The sequence below is a fragment of the Leopardus geoffroyi genome, chromosome E2 (genome assembly GCF_018350155.1).
Source record: "Leopardus geoffroyi isolate Oge1 chromosome E2, O.geoffroyi_Oge1_pat1.0, whole genome shotgun sequence".
Classification (NCBI taxonomy): Eukaryota; Metazoa; Chordata; class Mammalia; order Carnivora; family Felidae; genus Leopardus; species Leopardus geoffroyi.
In genome coordinates this window covers 19,986,894-20,003,422 of record NC_059335.1, presented here as the reverse complement: position 1 = coordinate 20,003,422, position 16,529 = coordinate 19,986,894, and the positions used below count along the sequence as shown (strand labels likewise).

General features: G+C 47.0%; 1 protein-coding gene and 1 non-coding gene across 2 annotated transcripts in view; both read left to right on the top strand.

Moving 5' to 3' along the window:
* The window catches only part of WDR88 (WD repeat domain 88), a 45,639-nt gene extending 31,342 nt beyond the window's left edge, over positions 1–14,297 (top strand). The window contains exons 7-11 of the mRNA XM_045440111.1: positions 1,846–2,033; positions 4,317–4,399; positions 5,941–6,009; positions 12,134–12,226; positions 14,124–14,297. Of these exons, the coding sequence (XP_045296067.1) occupies positions 1,846–2,033; positions 4,317–4,399; positions 5,941–6,009; positions 12,134–12,226; positions 14,124–14,297 (607 nt within the window). The remainder of the gene's footprint in view (positions 1–1,845; positions 2,034–4,316; positions 4,400–5,940; positions 6,010–12,133; positions 12,227–14,123) is intronic.
* Positions 14,298–16,224: 1,927 nt separating this feature from the next.
* On the top strand, positions 16,225–16,298 carry TRNAT-AGU. Its single transcript has one exon. It is a non-coding gene; the product is annotated as a tRNA-Thr (tRNA).
* The last annotated feature ends 231 nt before the right edge of the window (positions 16,299–16,529 follow it).

The following is a 16,529-nucleotide window of genomic DNA, read 5'->3' as shown; positions in this document are numbered from 1 at the left end:
CTGGCTCATAAAATCCTGAATGTTTGGCTAGAGGAAGGTGGGTAGTGCCTAAAAGTTTTCTGTCTAGCTAGGCTATCCCTTTGGCTATGGAGAACAGACTTTTCTCGAGGTCCTTTTAATGGTCCCCATTGTTTTTTGGGTTACAAGCTTTTCCAGTATTCAGTCCAGGATATATGAATATGTCATTCATATATAGGATATATATGTCATTCTTGGGTCCCAAGATGTCATGCTGGTCTGCCTACTTGTCTCCATCTTTCCTAGTCTTCCGTTTGCTTTACAAATGCCCAGATTGTTAGGTGTACTTAGCAGAAGGAATAGGAAGAAGTGCATTGATTCCATCTTGTCCAGAAACAAGTGCGATACAAGCACTTTCCCCAAACTTTTGTACTAAGTGCAACGATCTTTTCTTTTTTTAAATTTTTTAATCTTTATTTATTTTTGAGAGACAGAGAGACAGAGTGCGAGCAGGGGAGGAACAGAGGGAGAGGGAGACACAGAATCCGAAGCAGGCTCCAGGCTCCGAGCTGTCAGTACAGAGCCCGATGCGGGGCTCGAACTCACGAACCCTAAGTTCATGACCTGAGCTGAAGTCGGACGCTCAACGAGGGAGCTCAATGACTGAGCCATCCAGGGGCCCCAAAGTGCAACGATCTTTTATGAGAAGTGGAATTTATTGGAAATGAGAGCCCCATCCTGGAAAATAGAGGTAGCCTTGGTTTAAATCCCAACAACAGTGTCTGGATTGTGGGGAAGGCTTTTTTAATCCATCTCCAGTATATGCTGGGATGATTCTTAGCCTGACAGCCACAGGGATTTGGAACGTTTTACCCTGGACACCTCTAAGGAGTTGATATTTCTTCTCCTTTGATCTTACTCAGTCTGTGCATTACAAAGAACTGAAATACAGTCCAAAACTCTGACCTGAGCTCTAGAAAACAGTTTTGTCCAAGCTTTCCTGGATTTTATAATCCAGGCTGCTCAGAGATGCTTGTTTATGTTTACAGGTTCTCTTGAAAACTGTTTGTAACAGAAGGTGAGATTCATGGGGAAAATACAACACAAAAGATCACAAAGACAACAAAAACAGCAAAAGTCTGACAGATCCCCCCCCCTTTTAAAAAAGGACATATAAAAATTGAGAATGGATAACTCAAAACTTTATTAATTAAACGCACAATGTTAAAATATGCTCTAATGATACTGAAGACAAATGAGGAGAGAGGGAGAGAAAAAAGATAGAGTAGTTGGGAAGGGAAGGAGGAAGTAGTAGGAGAGGGGTGGGGGAGGAGGACCAGGGAGAGGAGCCAAGCCTCCGTGTCTTGGAGAAAAGGAAGTGGAGGGTGGGCTGGAGAAACCCACCTGATAAGTGTGACCCAAACCTGAAGGGCTGTTCTTCTATTAACCACCACTAACAGATTTTCAGATGCTCTTCTCCTCAAGTCTCAGATAGCTCTAAGTGTTGCAGTGGTTCTCAACCAGGCGCAATTTTCTCCCCCGGTGGACAATTTGCCGACGTCTGGAGACATTTTTAGTTGTCACGGGTTGGGTGTAGGGCATCTAGTGGGTAGAGTCCAGGGATGGTGCTAGGTATCCTACAATGTGCAGGACAACCCCCTGTCACAGAGAACTACCCAGCACAAAATGTCAGTATCGCCATGATTGAGAAGTCCTGGAATAGCGTGACCTAGAGCAATTAAGATCTGGGCCACGGTAGGCAGTGATCAAAGGAATGAGGTCCGTTAGGTCACCGGGGAGCAGCTCCAATGCCCCTCCCCTCAGGTGCGTCCTCAGATCCTCCAGGCGTGTAGTGCTGATGTGTGCACGCTTCCATCTGTGTTTCAGGGCACATTCCAGTGCGATCTCTAACTGCTGTTTCACCTTCAGTGGCCATTTCCTGTGTACAAGCTCTTGGGATAAAACCTTAAAAATCTGGAATGTCCATACAGGGGAGTTTCGAAACTGCGGAGCCTGTGTGACTCTGATGCAGGGCCATGAAGGTTCTGTGAGCTCCTGCCACTTTGCCAGAGACAGTGAGTAATTAACACATAGAAGGACTTCACACCTGTCAGAGCGCTAGGGCAGATGTCCTCCTGTTCCGTGCACATGGACTTTCCTTAGTATAGAGAGGCAATTTCCCACGATGCCAGTGGTGAAAGTGGTTTTATCTTCACCGGGAACAAAAAAACCAAGAGGCACATTCATAGATACAAGTTTGCAAGTAACAGAGACTCAGCTTAATGTGGCTTAGCTGCCAAAGATATTTATTAACCCCCAAGAGTCCAAGAGTAGGCATGGCTGGGTCCAGACACTCAGACAAGGCTGTCAGGGAGCCAACCCTGGAGAAAGAGAGACCCTTCTCCTCCTTATTCTTCCTCCTCTTCTTCTTCCTCCTTCTCCTTCTCCCTCTCCTCCTCTTCTTCTTTAAAGTTTATTTCTTTATTGAGAGAGAGAGAAAGAGAGAGAGAGAGAGAGAGAGAGAGAGAGAGAGAACGAGTTTGGGGAGGGGCAGAGAGAGAGAAGAGACTGAAATCTCAAGCAAGCTCCACACTGTCAGCACAGAGGCTGATGCAGGGCATGATCCCACAAACCCGTGAGATCCAGACCTAAGCTGAAACCAAGAGCTGGAGGCTTACCTGACTGAGCCATCCAGGTGCCCCAGAGAGAGATCCTTCTTTTAGATGGTACCAGCACAAGTCCCAGGAAAGTCTCTCATTGGCTCAGCTTGGGACACACACTCATCTCTGAACCAATCATTTCAGCAGGGGCTGAGAAGCTCTGATTGGCTAGGTGTGAGTAACTTGCCCACCCCCACCCCCTTCAGCTACAGGTTCAAGTCAGTACCCCCTGACCAGAGGGACTAAGAGTATGTGAGGGGTGTTCCCCATGGGAAATTGGGGAGTTGTTGCCAAATGAAGGGGCATAGATGCAAACAGGGGTGAGGACAGGAAGCAGCCTTAGGCCACTAGCCTTAGTGAGGGAAATGACCACTCTTTTTTTTTTTTTTTTTTTTTTTAACGTTTATTTATTTTTGGGACAGAGAGAGACAGAGCATGAATGGGGGAGGGGCAGAGAGAGAGGGAGACACAGAATCGGAAACAGGCTCCAGGCTCCGAGCCATCAGCCCAGAGCCCGACGCGGGGCTCGAACTCACGGACCGCGAGATCGTGACCTGGCTGAAGTCGGACGCTTAACCGACTGCGCCACCCAGGCGCCCCAAGGGAAATGACCACTCTTGACACACAGGAGCCAAATGTTTGACCCCTCCATTCTTGGGAGTGGCGCTCATTCTGTGTTTCAGGGGCACCTTGCCAGTACAGAAGCAATCAGGGCCTGGCTTGAGAGATGCTAGAGTGCCTTTGAACAACTCTTCCTCTTCACAAGCAGTGTCTGTGTGAGTCAGACCCCATTAAGAGGTGTCCTACTAGCTTCCGTCCTTGTTTCGGGGTTTCAGACTTACATCATCGCTATTCACACATTCCGTGTTTGTGAATTAGCATATTGGGTAAAATTTCTTTGTAACTCTAAAATCAATACTTGTGGCACTTCTGTGACTATGGACTATGCCACGTGGACTATGGACATGCACAGAACAGTGACAAGTGTGAGTTAGCCTATGCACACATTCCCAGCTGAGGTTGAACAAGGTGACCCTCTGCCTTCTTAGTTCAGCTCTCTTATTGTAAAGTAATCCATTTAGTGCCCAGGTATTTTGCATTTTGTGGCGGTTTTTTTTTTTTCTTTTTTTTTTTTTTTTTTTCTGGTGTGACTTTGCTGTTTAAAAAGCCCCCAAGCACAATACTGATGTGCTTGCTGTCTGGTGTTCCTAATGCAAGAAGGCAGTAATGTGCCTTACAGGGAAAACACATGTATCAGGGAAGCTTGGTTCAGGCATGAGCTGTAGCACCGATGGCCATGAACTCAACCTTAATGAATAAACAATATGTATCAAATAAAGTGTGTTCAAACAGAAACAGACATAAAACAAGGTTATATATTGATCAGTTAATGAAATGTTGTGACCAGAGGCTCACAGGGACCTAACCCTGCATATTCCCTGGGAGAAATTGTTCACTGTTAACTAATTCAGTGTTTGTGATGACTACAGAATATAATTGCCATGAATAATGAGAATTGACTGTTAACTGGTTGGGAGACATTGAGCCACACCAATAAGGGGTTTGAGCGTCCTTGGAGTGAACCATGGTGGCACGTCACAAATGCTTCCTCCCATTTTGGCCTCCTGAAGGAAGAAGCAGATGGCAGGGGAAGATGACCCCACCCACCCCCTGAAACTTTGTCACTTTTTGTTGTAGCCTCTTTTCTCGTGTCTGGAGGGCTCGACAGGACTGTGGCTATCTGGGATGTAGGAGAAGGCTACCGGAAGCTCTCCTTGAAGGTACCAATGTCAGCATCAGATAGAGGATCATGCCGGGTGCTGGGTGCTGGGAATACAGCCGTGGGTGAGACAGACCAAGCTGTCCCAACCGGAGGTGACACCTCTGTGGAGAACAGACCAGAAACCAACAAACAAATCACTGACAGTGATGAGTGAAAGACAGAAACCACAACAGGGTGATGTGATAGAAATAGACCCCAAGGAGTAATCCACGGTGGGAGGGCTTCTTGGAGAAGGTGGCATATGAGCTGAGAACTTGATGACAAAGAAAGACTAGGTGGATGAGGATCTTGGGGAAGGGCATTCCAGGCAAATGTGAGAGCAAATGCAAAAACTCAGAGGTGGAAAAGTGTCTAAGGACCACGGACATTACTCTACAGAAAGATGAGTCCCATAACGAAGCATACACAAACAGTAATGGACTCCAAAATGGTGGCATCGGCTGAGTGCTTTTGCCTATAAGTTAGAGGAGACTCAACTCAAAGTGGCTCTATAGTAAGGGGATGGATTGTCCCACATGGCAAGAATCCAGAGTCAGGTAGTTCCAGGATTGGCTACAGCAGTGCCTCTGTGCCCAGTGCCTCCTACCCCAAGATATCTACATCCTCCCTGGTCTTGTGGTCTCATGGTTTGGCTGTGAATGCTTGCATCCATGATTTTTGGTCCCTCTGTGCCCTGTGGCTCAAATGTGTCCCCTGGATCACCACAACATTCAGGCTCCCAGAGCTGGTCTGTCTTCAGTCCTCTTCTCCAAGGGTTTTGGGGGAGGCAAAGGGAGTTTACATCACAGCAAATAAATACCTTAGAACCAAATGTTGAACATCCTGCGTTCAAAAGTCCCTTTGTCCCCTTTCTGGTTGCTCTCTTCTTCTTCTCTATGTTTCCCACCCTTAAGCTCCTGTCCTTTTGTTCTGCACAGGAATTTAATTTCTCTCTTGCTTTCTTTCCTTCTACCATATACCATATACATCATATACCATATTGCCTCCCCTTCCACTCTTTCTGTACGAGGAAGGCCAAAGAATGATAAAGATGTTGATGCAGAGCCCTGACATCATTCGGGGTCTGAGCTGGCAATGGAACTTATCTCCTCTGAGCTCCATTTTACCTGAGGAAAATAACCCCCTAATTGCCTGAGCCACAGTGGATAGGTTTGAAGCAAACCTCACTTGAAGCAAAAGCCCCCTCACCAACAGGACCTCCAATAGGAATGGTATTTCCTGGAACAAAGAATGCCAACAAAAACCTGCAAGAGGTGCTCTGGGACCAGCCGGGAATATAGTCGTTTTCTTTCCATCCTGCTAAACTCCAGAGTACTATTTGAACAACGCACACAGTGCTGTAATGTACGCATGCATCGTCAACCTTTACACTTTCTGTTCCACCTTAAATGGCATTGGTGACATCAGGGAAACACAGTTAGTTGCTCTTAAATGTATGCATCTCTGGGGTCCCAACTTTGTGTTTTCTGTTTTTGTTGTGTTTCCCAAGGTTTTTCCTCCAGTTCCTTGTTAAGATTCTATTTTTTTTTTTTTCTTCAGGGCCATAGTGACTGGGTGACAGATGTTGCCATTAGCAATGACAAGAAACGGGTCCTGTCTTCTTCAAAGGTAAAAATGGGCAGCCTTTGAGTAACTTAAAATTTCTCTCACACTTGTGAGAATTTGTGTTAACAGAAGTGTTATTGCCCAGCAAAATTCCTGGGCCGGCTCTCTGTGAGGGCCGCACCTAGCCAGGCCACCCTCATCCAGGGAGCTGCTGGGAACAGGGAAAGCAGGTCCTCTTGTCCTCCTGTGGGGAGTCGCCAGGTATTGCCGTGTCTGCAACCACTCACCTCTGAGCTTTGTTGGAGGAAGGGCCTGCCCAGACCCGTGAGTGACAGAGCCAGCAGGGGGCCTAGGAGGGGAAAGCCTCAGCTCATTGTGTTGGTGAGCCCCAGAGACCACCCTGAGGTCCCGGGTGGGTCTTCCCTTTCTGCATCACTATGTCCTGGAGTTCCCATGCCAATGGCACACAAGAGCTAGCCCAGGGTGTCCCAAGGGCTGTCCTTCAGGTGTGAGTACAGGAGAAGTGGGCGTCCCAACTTGCCCCCCACCGATCTTTATTAGAGCCATGTCATTCTCTAGTCTGGGGGTTTCTAGGTCTATGGGACTGTGGGCAAGACTCTGCGAACCGTGAGTAGGCTCCCTTGTTAGAGAGCCAGCCAGCCCACATGCTGCCAGACCTGTGCCTACATGTTCCTATTTTAACCTGAAAATATGAGAAATGATTATGGCAACTATATCTCAGTAAAGCTGGAGAAAAGTAAAAGTGCAAACCAAAGTATGAAAAGTGAATGCTTATTTGAAATTATGTCTCATTCTGTGTTTTTCCTTCTCTGTTACGTAAATGCTATTATTGAAACAATAATCATTGGACTACTTAACAGCAGCAATTAGTAGTAATTAATAGTGGGACTAATCAAACAAATCTGTTGAAGAAAAATATAAAAATATTTTATGCTGTTTCTTTCTGTCTTATCATGCAACAGTTTATTTAGACTTTAAAAGAAGTCTTCAATGCATATTTAAATTTCTGTTTAATGTTTGTTTATTTTTGAGAGAGGGAGACAGACAGAGCACAAGCGGGGGAGGGACAGAACAAGAGGGAGACACAGAACCTGAAGCAGGCTCCCGGCTCTGAGCTGTCAGCGCAGAGCCTGACGCGGGGCTCGAACTCATGAACTGTGGTGAGATCATGACCTGAGCTGAAGTTGGATGTTTAATGAACTGAGCCACCCGGGTGTCCCTCAATTTTATAGGCTATATTGTGTATGCTTAAAATACATAAATGTAAGACAACTTTTTTCAATGTTTATTTCTTAAAAAAATTTTTTTAATGTTTATTTATTGTTGAGAGAGAGAGACAGAGTGTGAGTGGGGTAGGGTAGAGAGAGAGGGAGACACAGAATCCGAAGCAGGCTCCAGGCTCTGAGCTGTCAGCACAGAGCCCGACGTGGGGCTCAAACTCACAAACTGCAAGATCATGACCTGAGCTGAAGTTGGACACTTAACTGACTGAGCCACCCAGGTGCCCCTGTTTTTTGGATTTTCATTAAAATCTTCACAGAAATCAAGAAGGTGATTTGAAACTCCAACTTTTGAATCAAAGTATTTAAGAGCTAGGTTTCCAGAATTTGACAAATCGCTTGATATACTGTAGAAAGTACGAAGTTGTTGGAATGTGACAGTTCCGCACAGCAGGGGGCCAACACAGACGTGACCACGCTTTCCCCTTTTGATCTCCTATAGGACATTTAGTTGCGACCGCTGAATCAGGACATGTAACATCACTCAGTGTGTTGGTTTTTTATTGCTGCTATAATAAATCACTATACACTTTACCCCTTACACAACAAAAATTTAATACCTTACAGTTCTGTGAGACAGAAGTATGACAAGGTCTCTCTGGACGAAAACCAAGGTGTTCACAGGGCTGTTTTCCTTTCTGGAGGCTCTAGGGAACAATCCATTGCCTTACCCTTTGCACCTTCTAGAAGCCACCAGCATTCCTTGGCTTGTTCATCTTCTTCCATCTTGAAAGCCAACAAGGTTGTATCTCTCTGTTCCTTTCTTCCATAGTCACATATCCCTCTCACTGTTTTGTACACTTTTAAGGACCTTTGTGACTATGTCCACCCCGCCTGGAGAAACCCACAACAATCTCCCTGTTTATTGTAAGATCAGCTGATTAGCACACTTAATTCCATCTGCAACCTTAATTCCTCTTTGGTATATAACCTAACACATTCATAGGTTCTGGGGCTTAGGATGTGGGGAGGGCATTGGTCTGCTGACCACACTCAGTTTCATAAAAACAATCAAAGGAATGATATGATAATGGATGTTCATTTGAACAGTGTCCCCAAATTAATTCATCAACTATTTTCCGAGGAATACTGGTGTCTTTAAAAAAATTTTTTTATTATTTATCTATTTTAATGTTTATTTATTTCTGAGAGATAGAGCGTGAGCGGGGGAGGGGCAGAGAGAGAGGGAGACACAGAATCCGAAGCAGGCTCCGGGCTCTGAGCTGTCAGCACAGAGCCTGATGCACAGGTCGAACTCACAAACTGCAAGTTCATGACCTGAGCCGAAGTTGGACGCTTAAAACTGACTCAGCCACCCCAGGCTCCCCTTTCTGGTCCATTTTTAATTGGGTTCTTTGTTTTCTTATTGTTAAGTTTTAAGAGTTCTTTGTAGACTTTTAATAATAGTCCTTTATCAGATATATCTTTTGCAAATATTATCTCTCAGTCTATAGCTTCTCTTTATATTCTCTTGACAGTGTCTTTTGCAGAGCAGAAGAATGTAATTTTAATGAAGTTTAACTTATCAATTATTTCTTTCATGGATATGTCTTTGGTGTTATATCTAAAAGTCATTGCTAAACCCAAGGTCATCTAGATTTTTTTCCTATGTTATTCTCTAGGAGTTTTAGCAATTTGCATTTAGGCCTGTGATCCATTTTGAGTAGAATGTTAGGTCTGTGCCTAGATGTTTTTTGTTTTTTTTTTGTTGTTGTTGTTGTTGTTTTGCACGTGGATACTCAGTTGTTCTAGCAAATTTGTTGAAAAGACTATCATTTTTTCCATTGCATTGCCTCTCCTTTTTTGTTAAGCAGTTGGTTACATTTACGTGGGTCTATTTCTGCAGTCTCCATTCGGTTCCAATGGTCTGTCTATTCTCTCACCAATACCGCGGTGTCTTGATAACTGTGGCTTTACAGTAAGACTTGAAGTTGGGTAGTGTCTGTCCTCCCACTTTGTCCCTCTCTTTGTTATTGTATTGGCTACAATACAATCCAAGAGGATCTTTTGCCTCTTCATAAAAACTTTGGAAATCAGTGTGTCAATATCCACAAAATAACTTGCTGGGATTTTTATTGGGATTGCGTTGAATATATGCATCAAATTGGGAAGAACTGACATTTTGGCAATATTGAATTTTCATATTCATGAAGGGTTTCATAGTTTTTCTCACATAGATCTTATACATATTTTGTTAGAAATATACATAAGTATTTCATTTGGTGGGGGGGGCGTGGCTAATAATGGTAGTGTGCTTTTAATTCAAGGTTCCAGCTGTTCATTGCTGGTATATAGGAAAGTGGTTGACTTTTGTATATTAACATTGTATCCTGCAACTCTGTTTTGATCACTTATTAATTCCAAGAATTCTTTCGTTGATTCTTTTGGATTTTCTATATAGACCATTATGTCATCTGTGAACAAACACAGGTTTTTTTGTTTTGTTTTGTTTTCTGAGAGAGACAGAGCTGGGAAGGGTCAGAGAGAGAGGGAAACACAGACTCCAAAGCGAGCTCCAGGCTCCGAGCTGTCAACACAGAGCCCGACATGGGGCTCGAACCCACGGACCGTGAGATCATGACCTGAGCCGAAGTCAGATGCCTAACCAACTGAGCCACCCAGGCGCCCCAACAAACACAGTTTTATTTCTTCTTTCCCAATCTGTATACCTTTTATTTCCTTTTATGGTCTCATTGTGTTAGCTCGGACCACTAAACTACTTTTCTTTTACTGTTTATTTATTCTATTATTGTTTCTAATGTTGCTATTATGGACCTTTCATTTAAATATAATCGTACAATACATGGCCTTTTGTAACTGGTTTGTTTCACTTAGCATAATGTTTTCAAGATTTATCCATGTTGTAACATATAGAAGTACGTACTTAATTTCTTTTTACTGTTGAATCATATTCCATTATATGGATATATCACATTTTATTTCATCAGTTGATGGGAATGGTTCTTTTTGCCTTTTGGCTATTGTAAATAATACTGCTATGAGTGTCCGTGATCAAGTTTTTGTTGGAACACTCGTGTTTGATTCTTTTGGGCCTATACCCCAGAGTGGAGCTGCTGGGTCACAATGGTAACTCTGTATGTTTGATCACTTTCACTTCAGGAACTGCCAGACCGCTTTCCAAAGTGCTGAATCCTCTTATTTTCCCACCAGCAGTGCAGGAGGGTTCCAATTTGTCCACAGCCTCCCCAGTGGGCAGGGTTTTTTTTGTTATCTTTTTTAGATTGTGGTCATCCTAATGGTTGTGCAGTGGTAACTTGTAGTTTCAACTTGCATTTCCCTGAGAGCTAATGATGTTGAGCGTCTTTTCATGTGCCTATTGGCCATTTATAGGTCTTCACTTTTTTGATGTGTGTTTGTCAAAGCACAAATTTTTCATTTTGATCAAGTCCAGTTTTTTTTTTTTATTTTGTTGCCTCTGCTTTTGGTATCAGATCTAAGAAACCATTGTCTTATCTTCTGTCACTAATATTTACCCCTATGTTTTCTTCTAAGAGTTTCATCGTTTTAGCTCTTGGCACCCTAGCCAAAAGGCCATTGATCATAAATGTGAGGTTTTATACTTAGTGTGTCTATCTTTATGCCCCTGCCACACTACCTTTTTCTGACCCATTGAACCTGAGATATTTTTCTATTTATTTACACCTTCTTTAGTTTCTTTCAACAGTATTTTTTAGTTTCTGGTCTATAAGTTTTGCACTCGCTTTGTTAAAATTATTAGTAAACATTTCCTTCTTTTTGATCCGATTCTAAATGGAATTGTTTATTTAGTTGCATTTTCAGAGTGTTCATTGCAAGTATATAAAAATACAATAGGTTTTTGCATATTGATTTTGTATTCGGCAGCCCTACTGAACTTATTTATTAGTTCTAATAGTTTTTTGGTTGATTCTTGAAGGTTTTCTATGCACAAGGTTATGTAACCTTCAAATGGAGATAGTTTTACTTCTTTTCCAATCTGGTTGCCTGACATTTCATTTTCTTTTGCATTGGTGTCTTTTTTTGGGATATGAAAAAACTGGTGATTTAGAACCTGCCCACCTCATCCCAGGCTTGTGAGACTTTGTGTCCACATGTACTTCTGCATTTGCTTCCCCATACCCAATAGCAAAGTCTTTCCCTCACGTCCTGCAGTGTGCTTTGTTCTGGGTATTTCGCCTCTGCCCCCAATCTAGTTTTATGTGTCTGTCCAGCCATCATTAAACAGAGTCGTTTAGCCTCCTCTTCTGGCGAGGTCTGAGTCACGTTGGCACTGGCCTTGTAATTATTCTCATTCTCATGATCTGAACTCTTAGAAAACCTGATCGTAATACTCACAATGTGAAAAATTTTTACTAGCGATATCTTGAAACAGAGCACGACAGTTGCGTAGGTAAAACCAAAGCCAGACTGTTAACACAATTACGATGCATGCAGTTAAGTTGGATACTTAAATCACGTTGCATGGAGTGAATCACAGTAATGGATGACCCATTACTGGGAACTTAACGTGAATTGCACGTCATGGAAAACTGACAGCAACTATGGAAGATGGATTACCTATGGATGTGTATCCATTTGGCATTAAAAATAGTTTTGCCTTCAGCTCCTATTTTGGGGACAACAGTATGGGTTTTGTCCTTTTCCCTCAAACTTCCACATCCATTGCTGAAAAGTGAGACTTTTTGCCCCCTGGAATGGGTTTGCTGGGATTGGGGACTTGTGGTCATAGAGGTGGGATGGTCCCAGAGAAACCAGGAAAGTTGGTCACCCTACTTCTGCTTCTCTGCAGGGTGGGATTTTTATATGGATGTGATGCGCCTTCCTGGGGCCTCCCAGCTGAAGGAGCCCATCTTGTGACTGCTGCTTTGCTGTTTGACTTGTTTTAGGATAGGACCATGAGACTATGGAATATTGAAGAAATTGACCAAATTCCTTTGGTCATAAAGTACAAAAAGGCCCTGGGCTCAAAGGTGAAACAGGTTGGTATTGGGTAATGTTAAGCTCAATAATGAAGGTGTTCGTTAGTCTCCTCCACAAATCAATTTGTTCTTCGAATAAACATTAATTGGGCAACTGGGGATAAAACCATGAGCAAACAGATGGAGATTCTTGCCCTGAGGGAAGTTATGTTCTAAAAGAGGAGACAATGAATAAAGAAGCAAGAAAAATACTGCAGTAGGTCTCATGGCGGTAAGTAAGTTGGAGAGGGGTAGTGTCAGGAAAGGGAATGAGAGGTGCTGGCCGCTTCACGGGGTGGTCAGGAGACACGTCACTGAGGAGGTGACATTTGTTCAAAGACCTGAAGGTGGTGAGGGAGTGAGCTGTGCAGATGTTTAGGGGAAGAACGTCCCAGCAGCGGAAGAGCCAGTGTGGAGACTGCAAGGCAGGAATGAGCCCCGGGTGTTTGAGGAGAGGAATGAGTCAGAGGAGAAATGGCTGGGCACACAGCAGGACATGGCGTTGGCCTCCTACACGTCAGTGGCAGACCCGCTGGCCAGGCCCCCCCCAGTGCCCTCGTGTGATAGAGGCCCAGGTGCCTGTTTTTCTCTGGGGCAGGATCGTGATGGTAGGGGGGACACACCTGCTTCACCAGGTGCAGCCAGGACTGGCCACAGAGTCTATCTCCGGGGACTGGAGGCCAGTCCCTGTGGGGGCCTTGCAGTATAGACACTTGGTTGCCACTATGAGAGGCTTGGGGAGTCTATGCTGCGTGCCCGGAGTCCTCCTTCCCTCAGAATCCTGGAGCCACCTAGGCTTGTCTCCTCTTAGAAGGCCCAGCTGGGAGCCACCGCTTCTGGAAATGGCTAATTTGGGAACAGCACTACGGGGCAAGGAGGTGGGGGGAGGGGACCAACATGGACCTTGTCTTTGTGGCCAGCTGGTCATCATGGCCCGTGTGGCCATGTTGGCCCTTAGGCCCTAGAAGCTAACTGAAGAGCAGTACTTTTCCATGTCCTTCACCTGCCACCAGGGACAGGGCTCCAGGAACTGCCTCCTCTGAGCCCTGTCGTTTTTGGGGTGGGGCCATGGGAAAGTATGCTGTAGACTAAGGTAGGTAAAGGATCAAATTTCTTTCTTGCAAAACAGAGAAAAGAAAGAGACATACTTGAAGCTGTTCCAGAGATGAGCCTTCTGCATTTACCTTGCTCTAAATCAATATAAGAAACCTCAGGAGTCGGATTTCCCAGAGGGCCTGCCCCGGGTGGGGTGCCATCCTGCAGGAGGCTGGTGCTGCGGTGGGGACCTCTGAGAGACCCCTGCCCGTGGTCTGAGAGCCCGCCCCATGGTGGTGCTCACTTGTTTGCGGGCAGGAGATACGGCGGGTGAGCTGTGCCACCGTGCCACTGCTCTCCGTGCCTTGGCCGGAAACTGGCTCAGACATGGAGGAGGATGCTTAGTACCTTCACCCGGAAAAATGGCTGCTTTGTTTGGAAATCTTGCCTACTTGTTTCTCATGGTTTCGTAAGTTAGGTCCCCAGGGTGTCAGGGCGTTAGAATAGCTCCTCCGCCCCACAGTTGTGCTCTGCAAAGGGCGCAGGACGGGGTTAGACACGCACCCCCTGTCCTCTCCACCGTCGAGTGGCTTGTGGCTCCTGTCCCCAGGATTCCCCTAGCCCGGGATGAGCCTGGTTGTCGGTGCCTGCACAGCTTCCTTGGCGGGTGGGGGGGAGAGAGGGAGAAGCCTGTGTTCATTCTCTCTCAGTGGCCTGCAATTTCCACCCTTGTGGGGTTTGCAGAGACTGCAGAGAGGAGAGGGAGCCCTTGCCTTGGCCCAGCCACAGGTGGCTGGGTCTGGTGGGAGAATTCTAACTGGATGCCTTGGTCCCCTCTGACCAGCACTTCTTCCTTTTGTTCTTTTTAAATGCTCCATGCCAGTGTGAAGTGTGTGACAGGCCTTTCTCCATCTACGAAAGTGACATCTTTTCTGAAACCGTCACCAAATGTGTGTTCTGCCGGATGGATGCAAAAGACTTGTCAGCAGAGGCCTCATCATCATCCGGAGGGGAAGACTCACTGGCAAGGGAGTGCAGCCCGGCCACAGATGACTGATGGCCATTGGGCCTGTTGACTGACTTGAGCGCAGGTCACCTGACATATGGGTTTTGGGGTTCTGCAGGGACCTTTCTCTATGGCCCCTTCCTGGCCGGGAAGGCGTTATCAGACAGGGGCAGGGGCATGGCCTCAGCTCCACAGCACTCTTGGTAGTGGAGATCATACACTTTTTTAGTTTTCATGACGAATAAATCTAGATTCCTTTAGAAAACAAGCATGTGTGTGAATTCTAGAGGCATTTTTGCTCCTTCTAAGCTTTATGACCTGGTGTTCCTGGTGTCATTTTTGGAACACATTCTGGACTCTGGTGTTGCCCTGTAAGGCAGCCAGGCTAGCAACTGCAGCTCCTGTGGATGGCTCTGTCAAACGACAGGAAGATGTGTGGGGACCCCTCCGGGGAGGAGACTGTTGTGTGGCAAGGCACTCTGGGTCGTCCCTGGTTAATGCTCCTAGACGGCCATCCACCCAGAGCAGAGGAAGGTCTGGTTAGGCAGGTGGGCGGAGGGCATTTCCATCACAGGGTGGGTCATCCTCTCTGCCCCAGACTTTTCCAGAATGCCCAGGCAGATGTAGAGCCCTCCTCCTGCTCCCACAGCATACCGTACTACATAAATCAATTCCTTCAGAAGGTTTCATGGACAAACAGGAAGGGCTCCCTTTCCCATTTGCTATGGCTCGCATGATTCCTGTCAGTCGTTAGCACTGCCCTTGCTTTGTTTAAAAAACTTAATTGTAGGTCTGATTTATTTAGCGTATTTGACTGGCATCCAATGATTCTGCCCATGAGCACCATAAGCTGGTAGTCACTATTTGGGCAGGTTCCGTGCTTGGGCGCTGCCCTCCTCAGTCATAACCCTGGTGACTCTCGTCACCCTGGGGCTGGCTATTCAGTATGTATCCACTTATCCACGTGAATGATGTATGAACATGTCAAAGCTCCACTTCACGCTCTCTTTCAAAGAGAATTCCTTTTGCTAAGTGGTCTCCCTCCTGCCGCACACGGCACGCACAAAGGAGTGCTTCCCCTTCTGCGTTGGAGGACGGCCCGGCTGCAGGTACCAACAGTGTCGCACCCATGGGCACATAGCTTTGTTTCTCGATTTTTGCTATTACAGATAATACTGGAGTAAATCTTCCTGAGCATATGCACTTGCGGAGTCTAACATTTCTGCGGCCGAGGCTCTCCCACGGGTAGGTGAATGAATGGATTGGCTCGAAGGCCCTCTGAAAAGCGTTGGGAAGAGGTGGCTGCGCTGTCCGGGCGAGGAGACCCAAGAAGTGCAGGCGAGCACCCTGCCAGCTCTGGCAGCACGTGCGGTGTCGGTGCTCCGAGGCCAGCGGCCTGGGTTCCTCGAAGCTCCGGATCCCTCAGGGCCGGTGGCTCAGGCGCCCGCGGTGCCCTCCCGCGGGAGAGGCGGCCCCACCGAAGGTCTGGTCGCGGCAGGCGGGCAGATGCCGCCCCCGGAGCGGGCAGGGCCGCCCACCCCCAGTGCGTCCGGGGCGCGCCGCAGGCTCCCGGGCCCAGGGCTCCAGCGCGGTGAGCGGGGCCACGGCGAGCTGTGCGCCCAGACCGGACGCCGGGGGCCTGGGCCTCGCCGGACAGCGGCGGGGGGCTTCGTGCGCCAGGTCGGAGGGCAGAAAGCCCAACCTTGCGCGGGCACCCCCCCCCCCATAGACAGGGCCATCTGGCTCCACGCCGTGGCGCAGACACCACAGCAACCAGGAAGACCAGCGCTCCCGGGCCTGGGGCGACACTCGCTTCCCAAGTTTCCGGCTTCCGTGTCCAACCCCCTCGCCTCAGCCGCTGGTGTGGGCAGGACTATACACCACGCATGCGCCTTTTGCGGACGAAACTTGTGCGCATGCGCACCGCAGAGGGACTAAATGGTGATGGGGACCAGATTCTCGCGGTATTCGTGCGGGCGGCGCCGTGGCTTAGTTGGTTAAAGCGCCTGTCTAGTAAACAGGAGATCCTGGGTTCGAATCCCAGCGGTGCCTCAACCGAGCGTCCCGGCTCTCTTTTTACCTGTGCGCATTTTTGCTCTGCTGCCCTACCCAGCGCCCCTCGCTTTAGATGTATGAAGGTGAACCTGAGAAGCCGGTTTAGCGGGCTCGGTGCTGCGGCCGCGAGCTAGCTTTCCCCTTGCGGAGCTGGGCCCCCTCTGCCCATTCCTCCTCCGAGCGCCCCACCCCGGCTGTTGACGGGTCACCCCCTCCAGCCTTGCGACC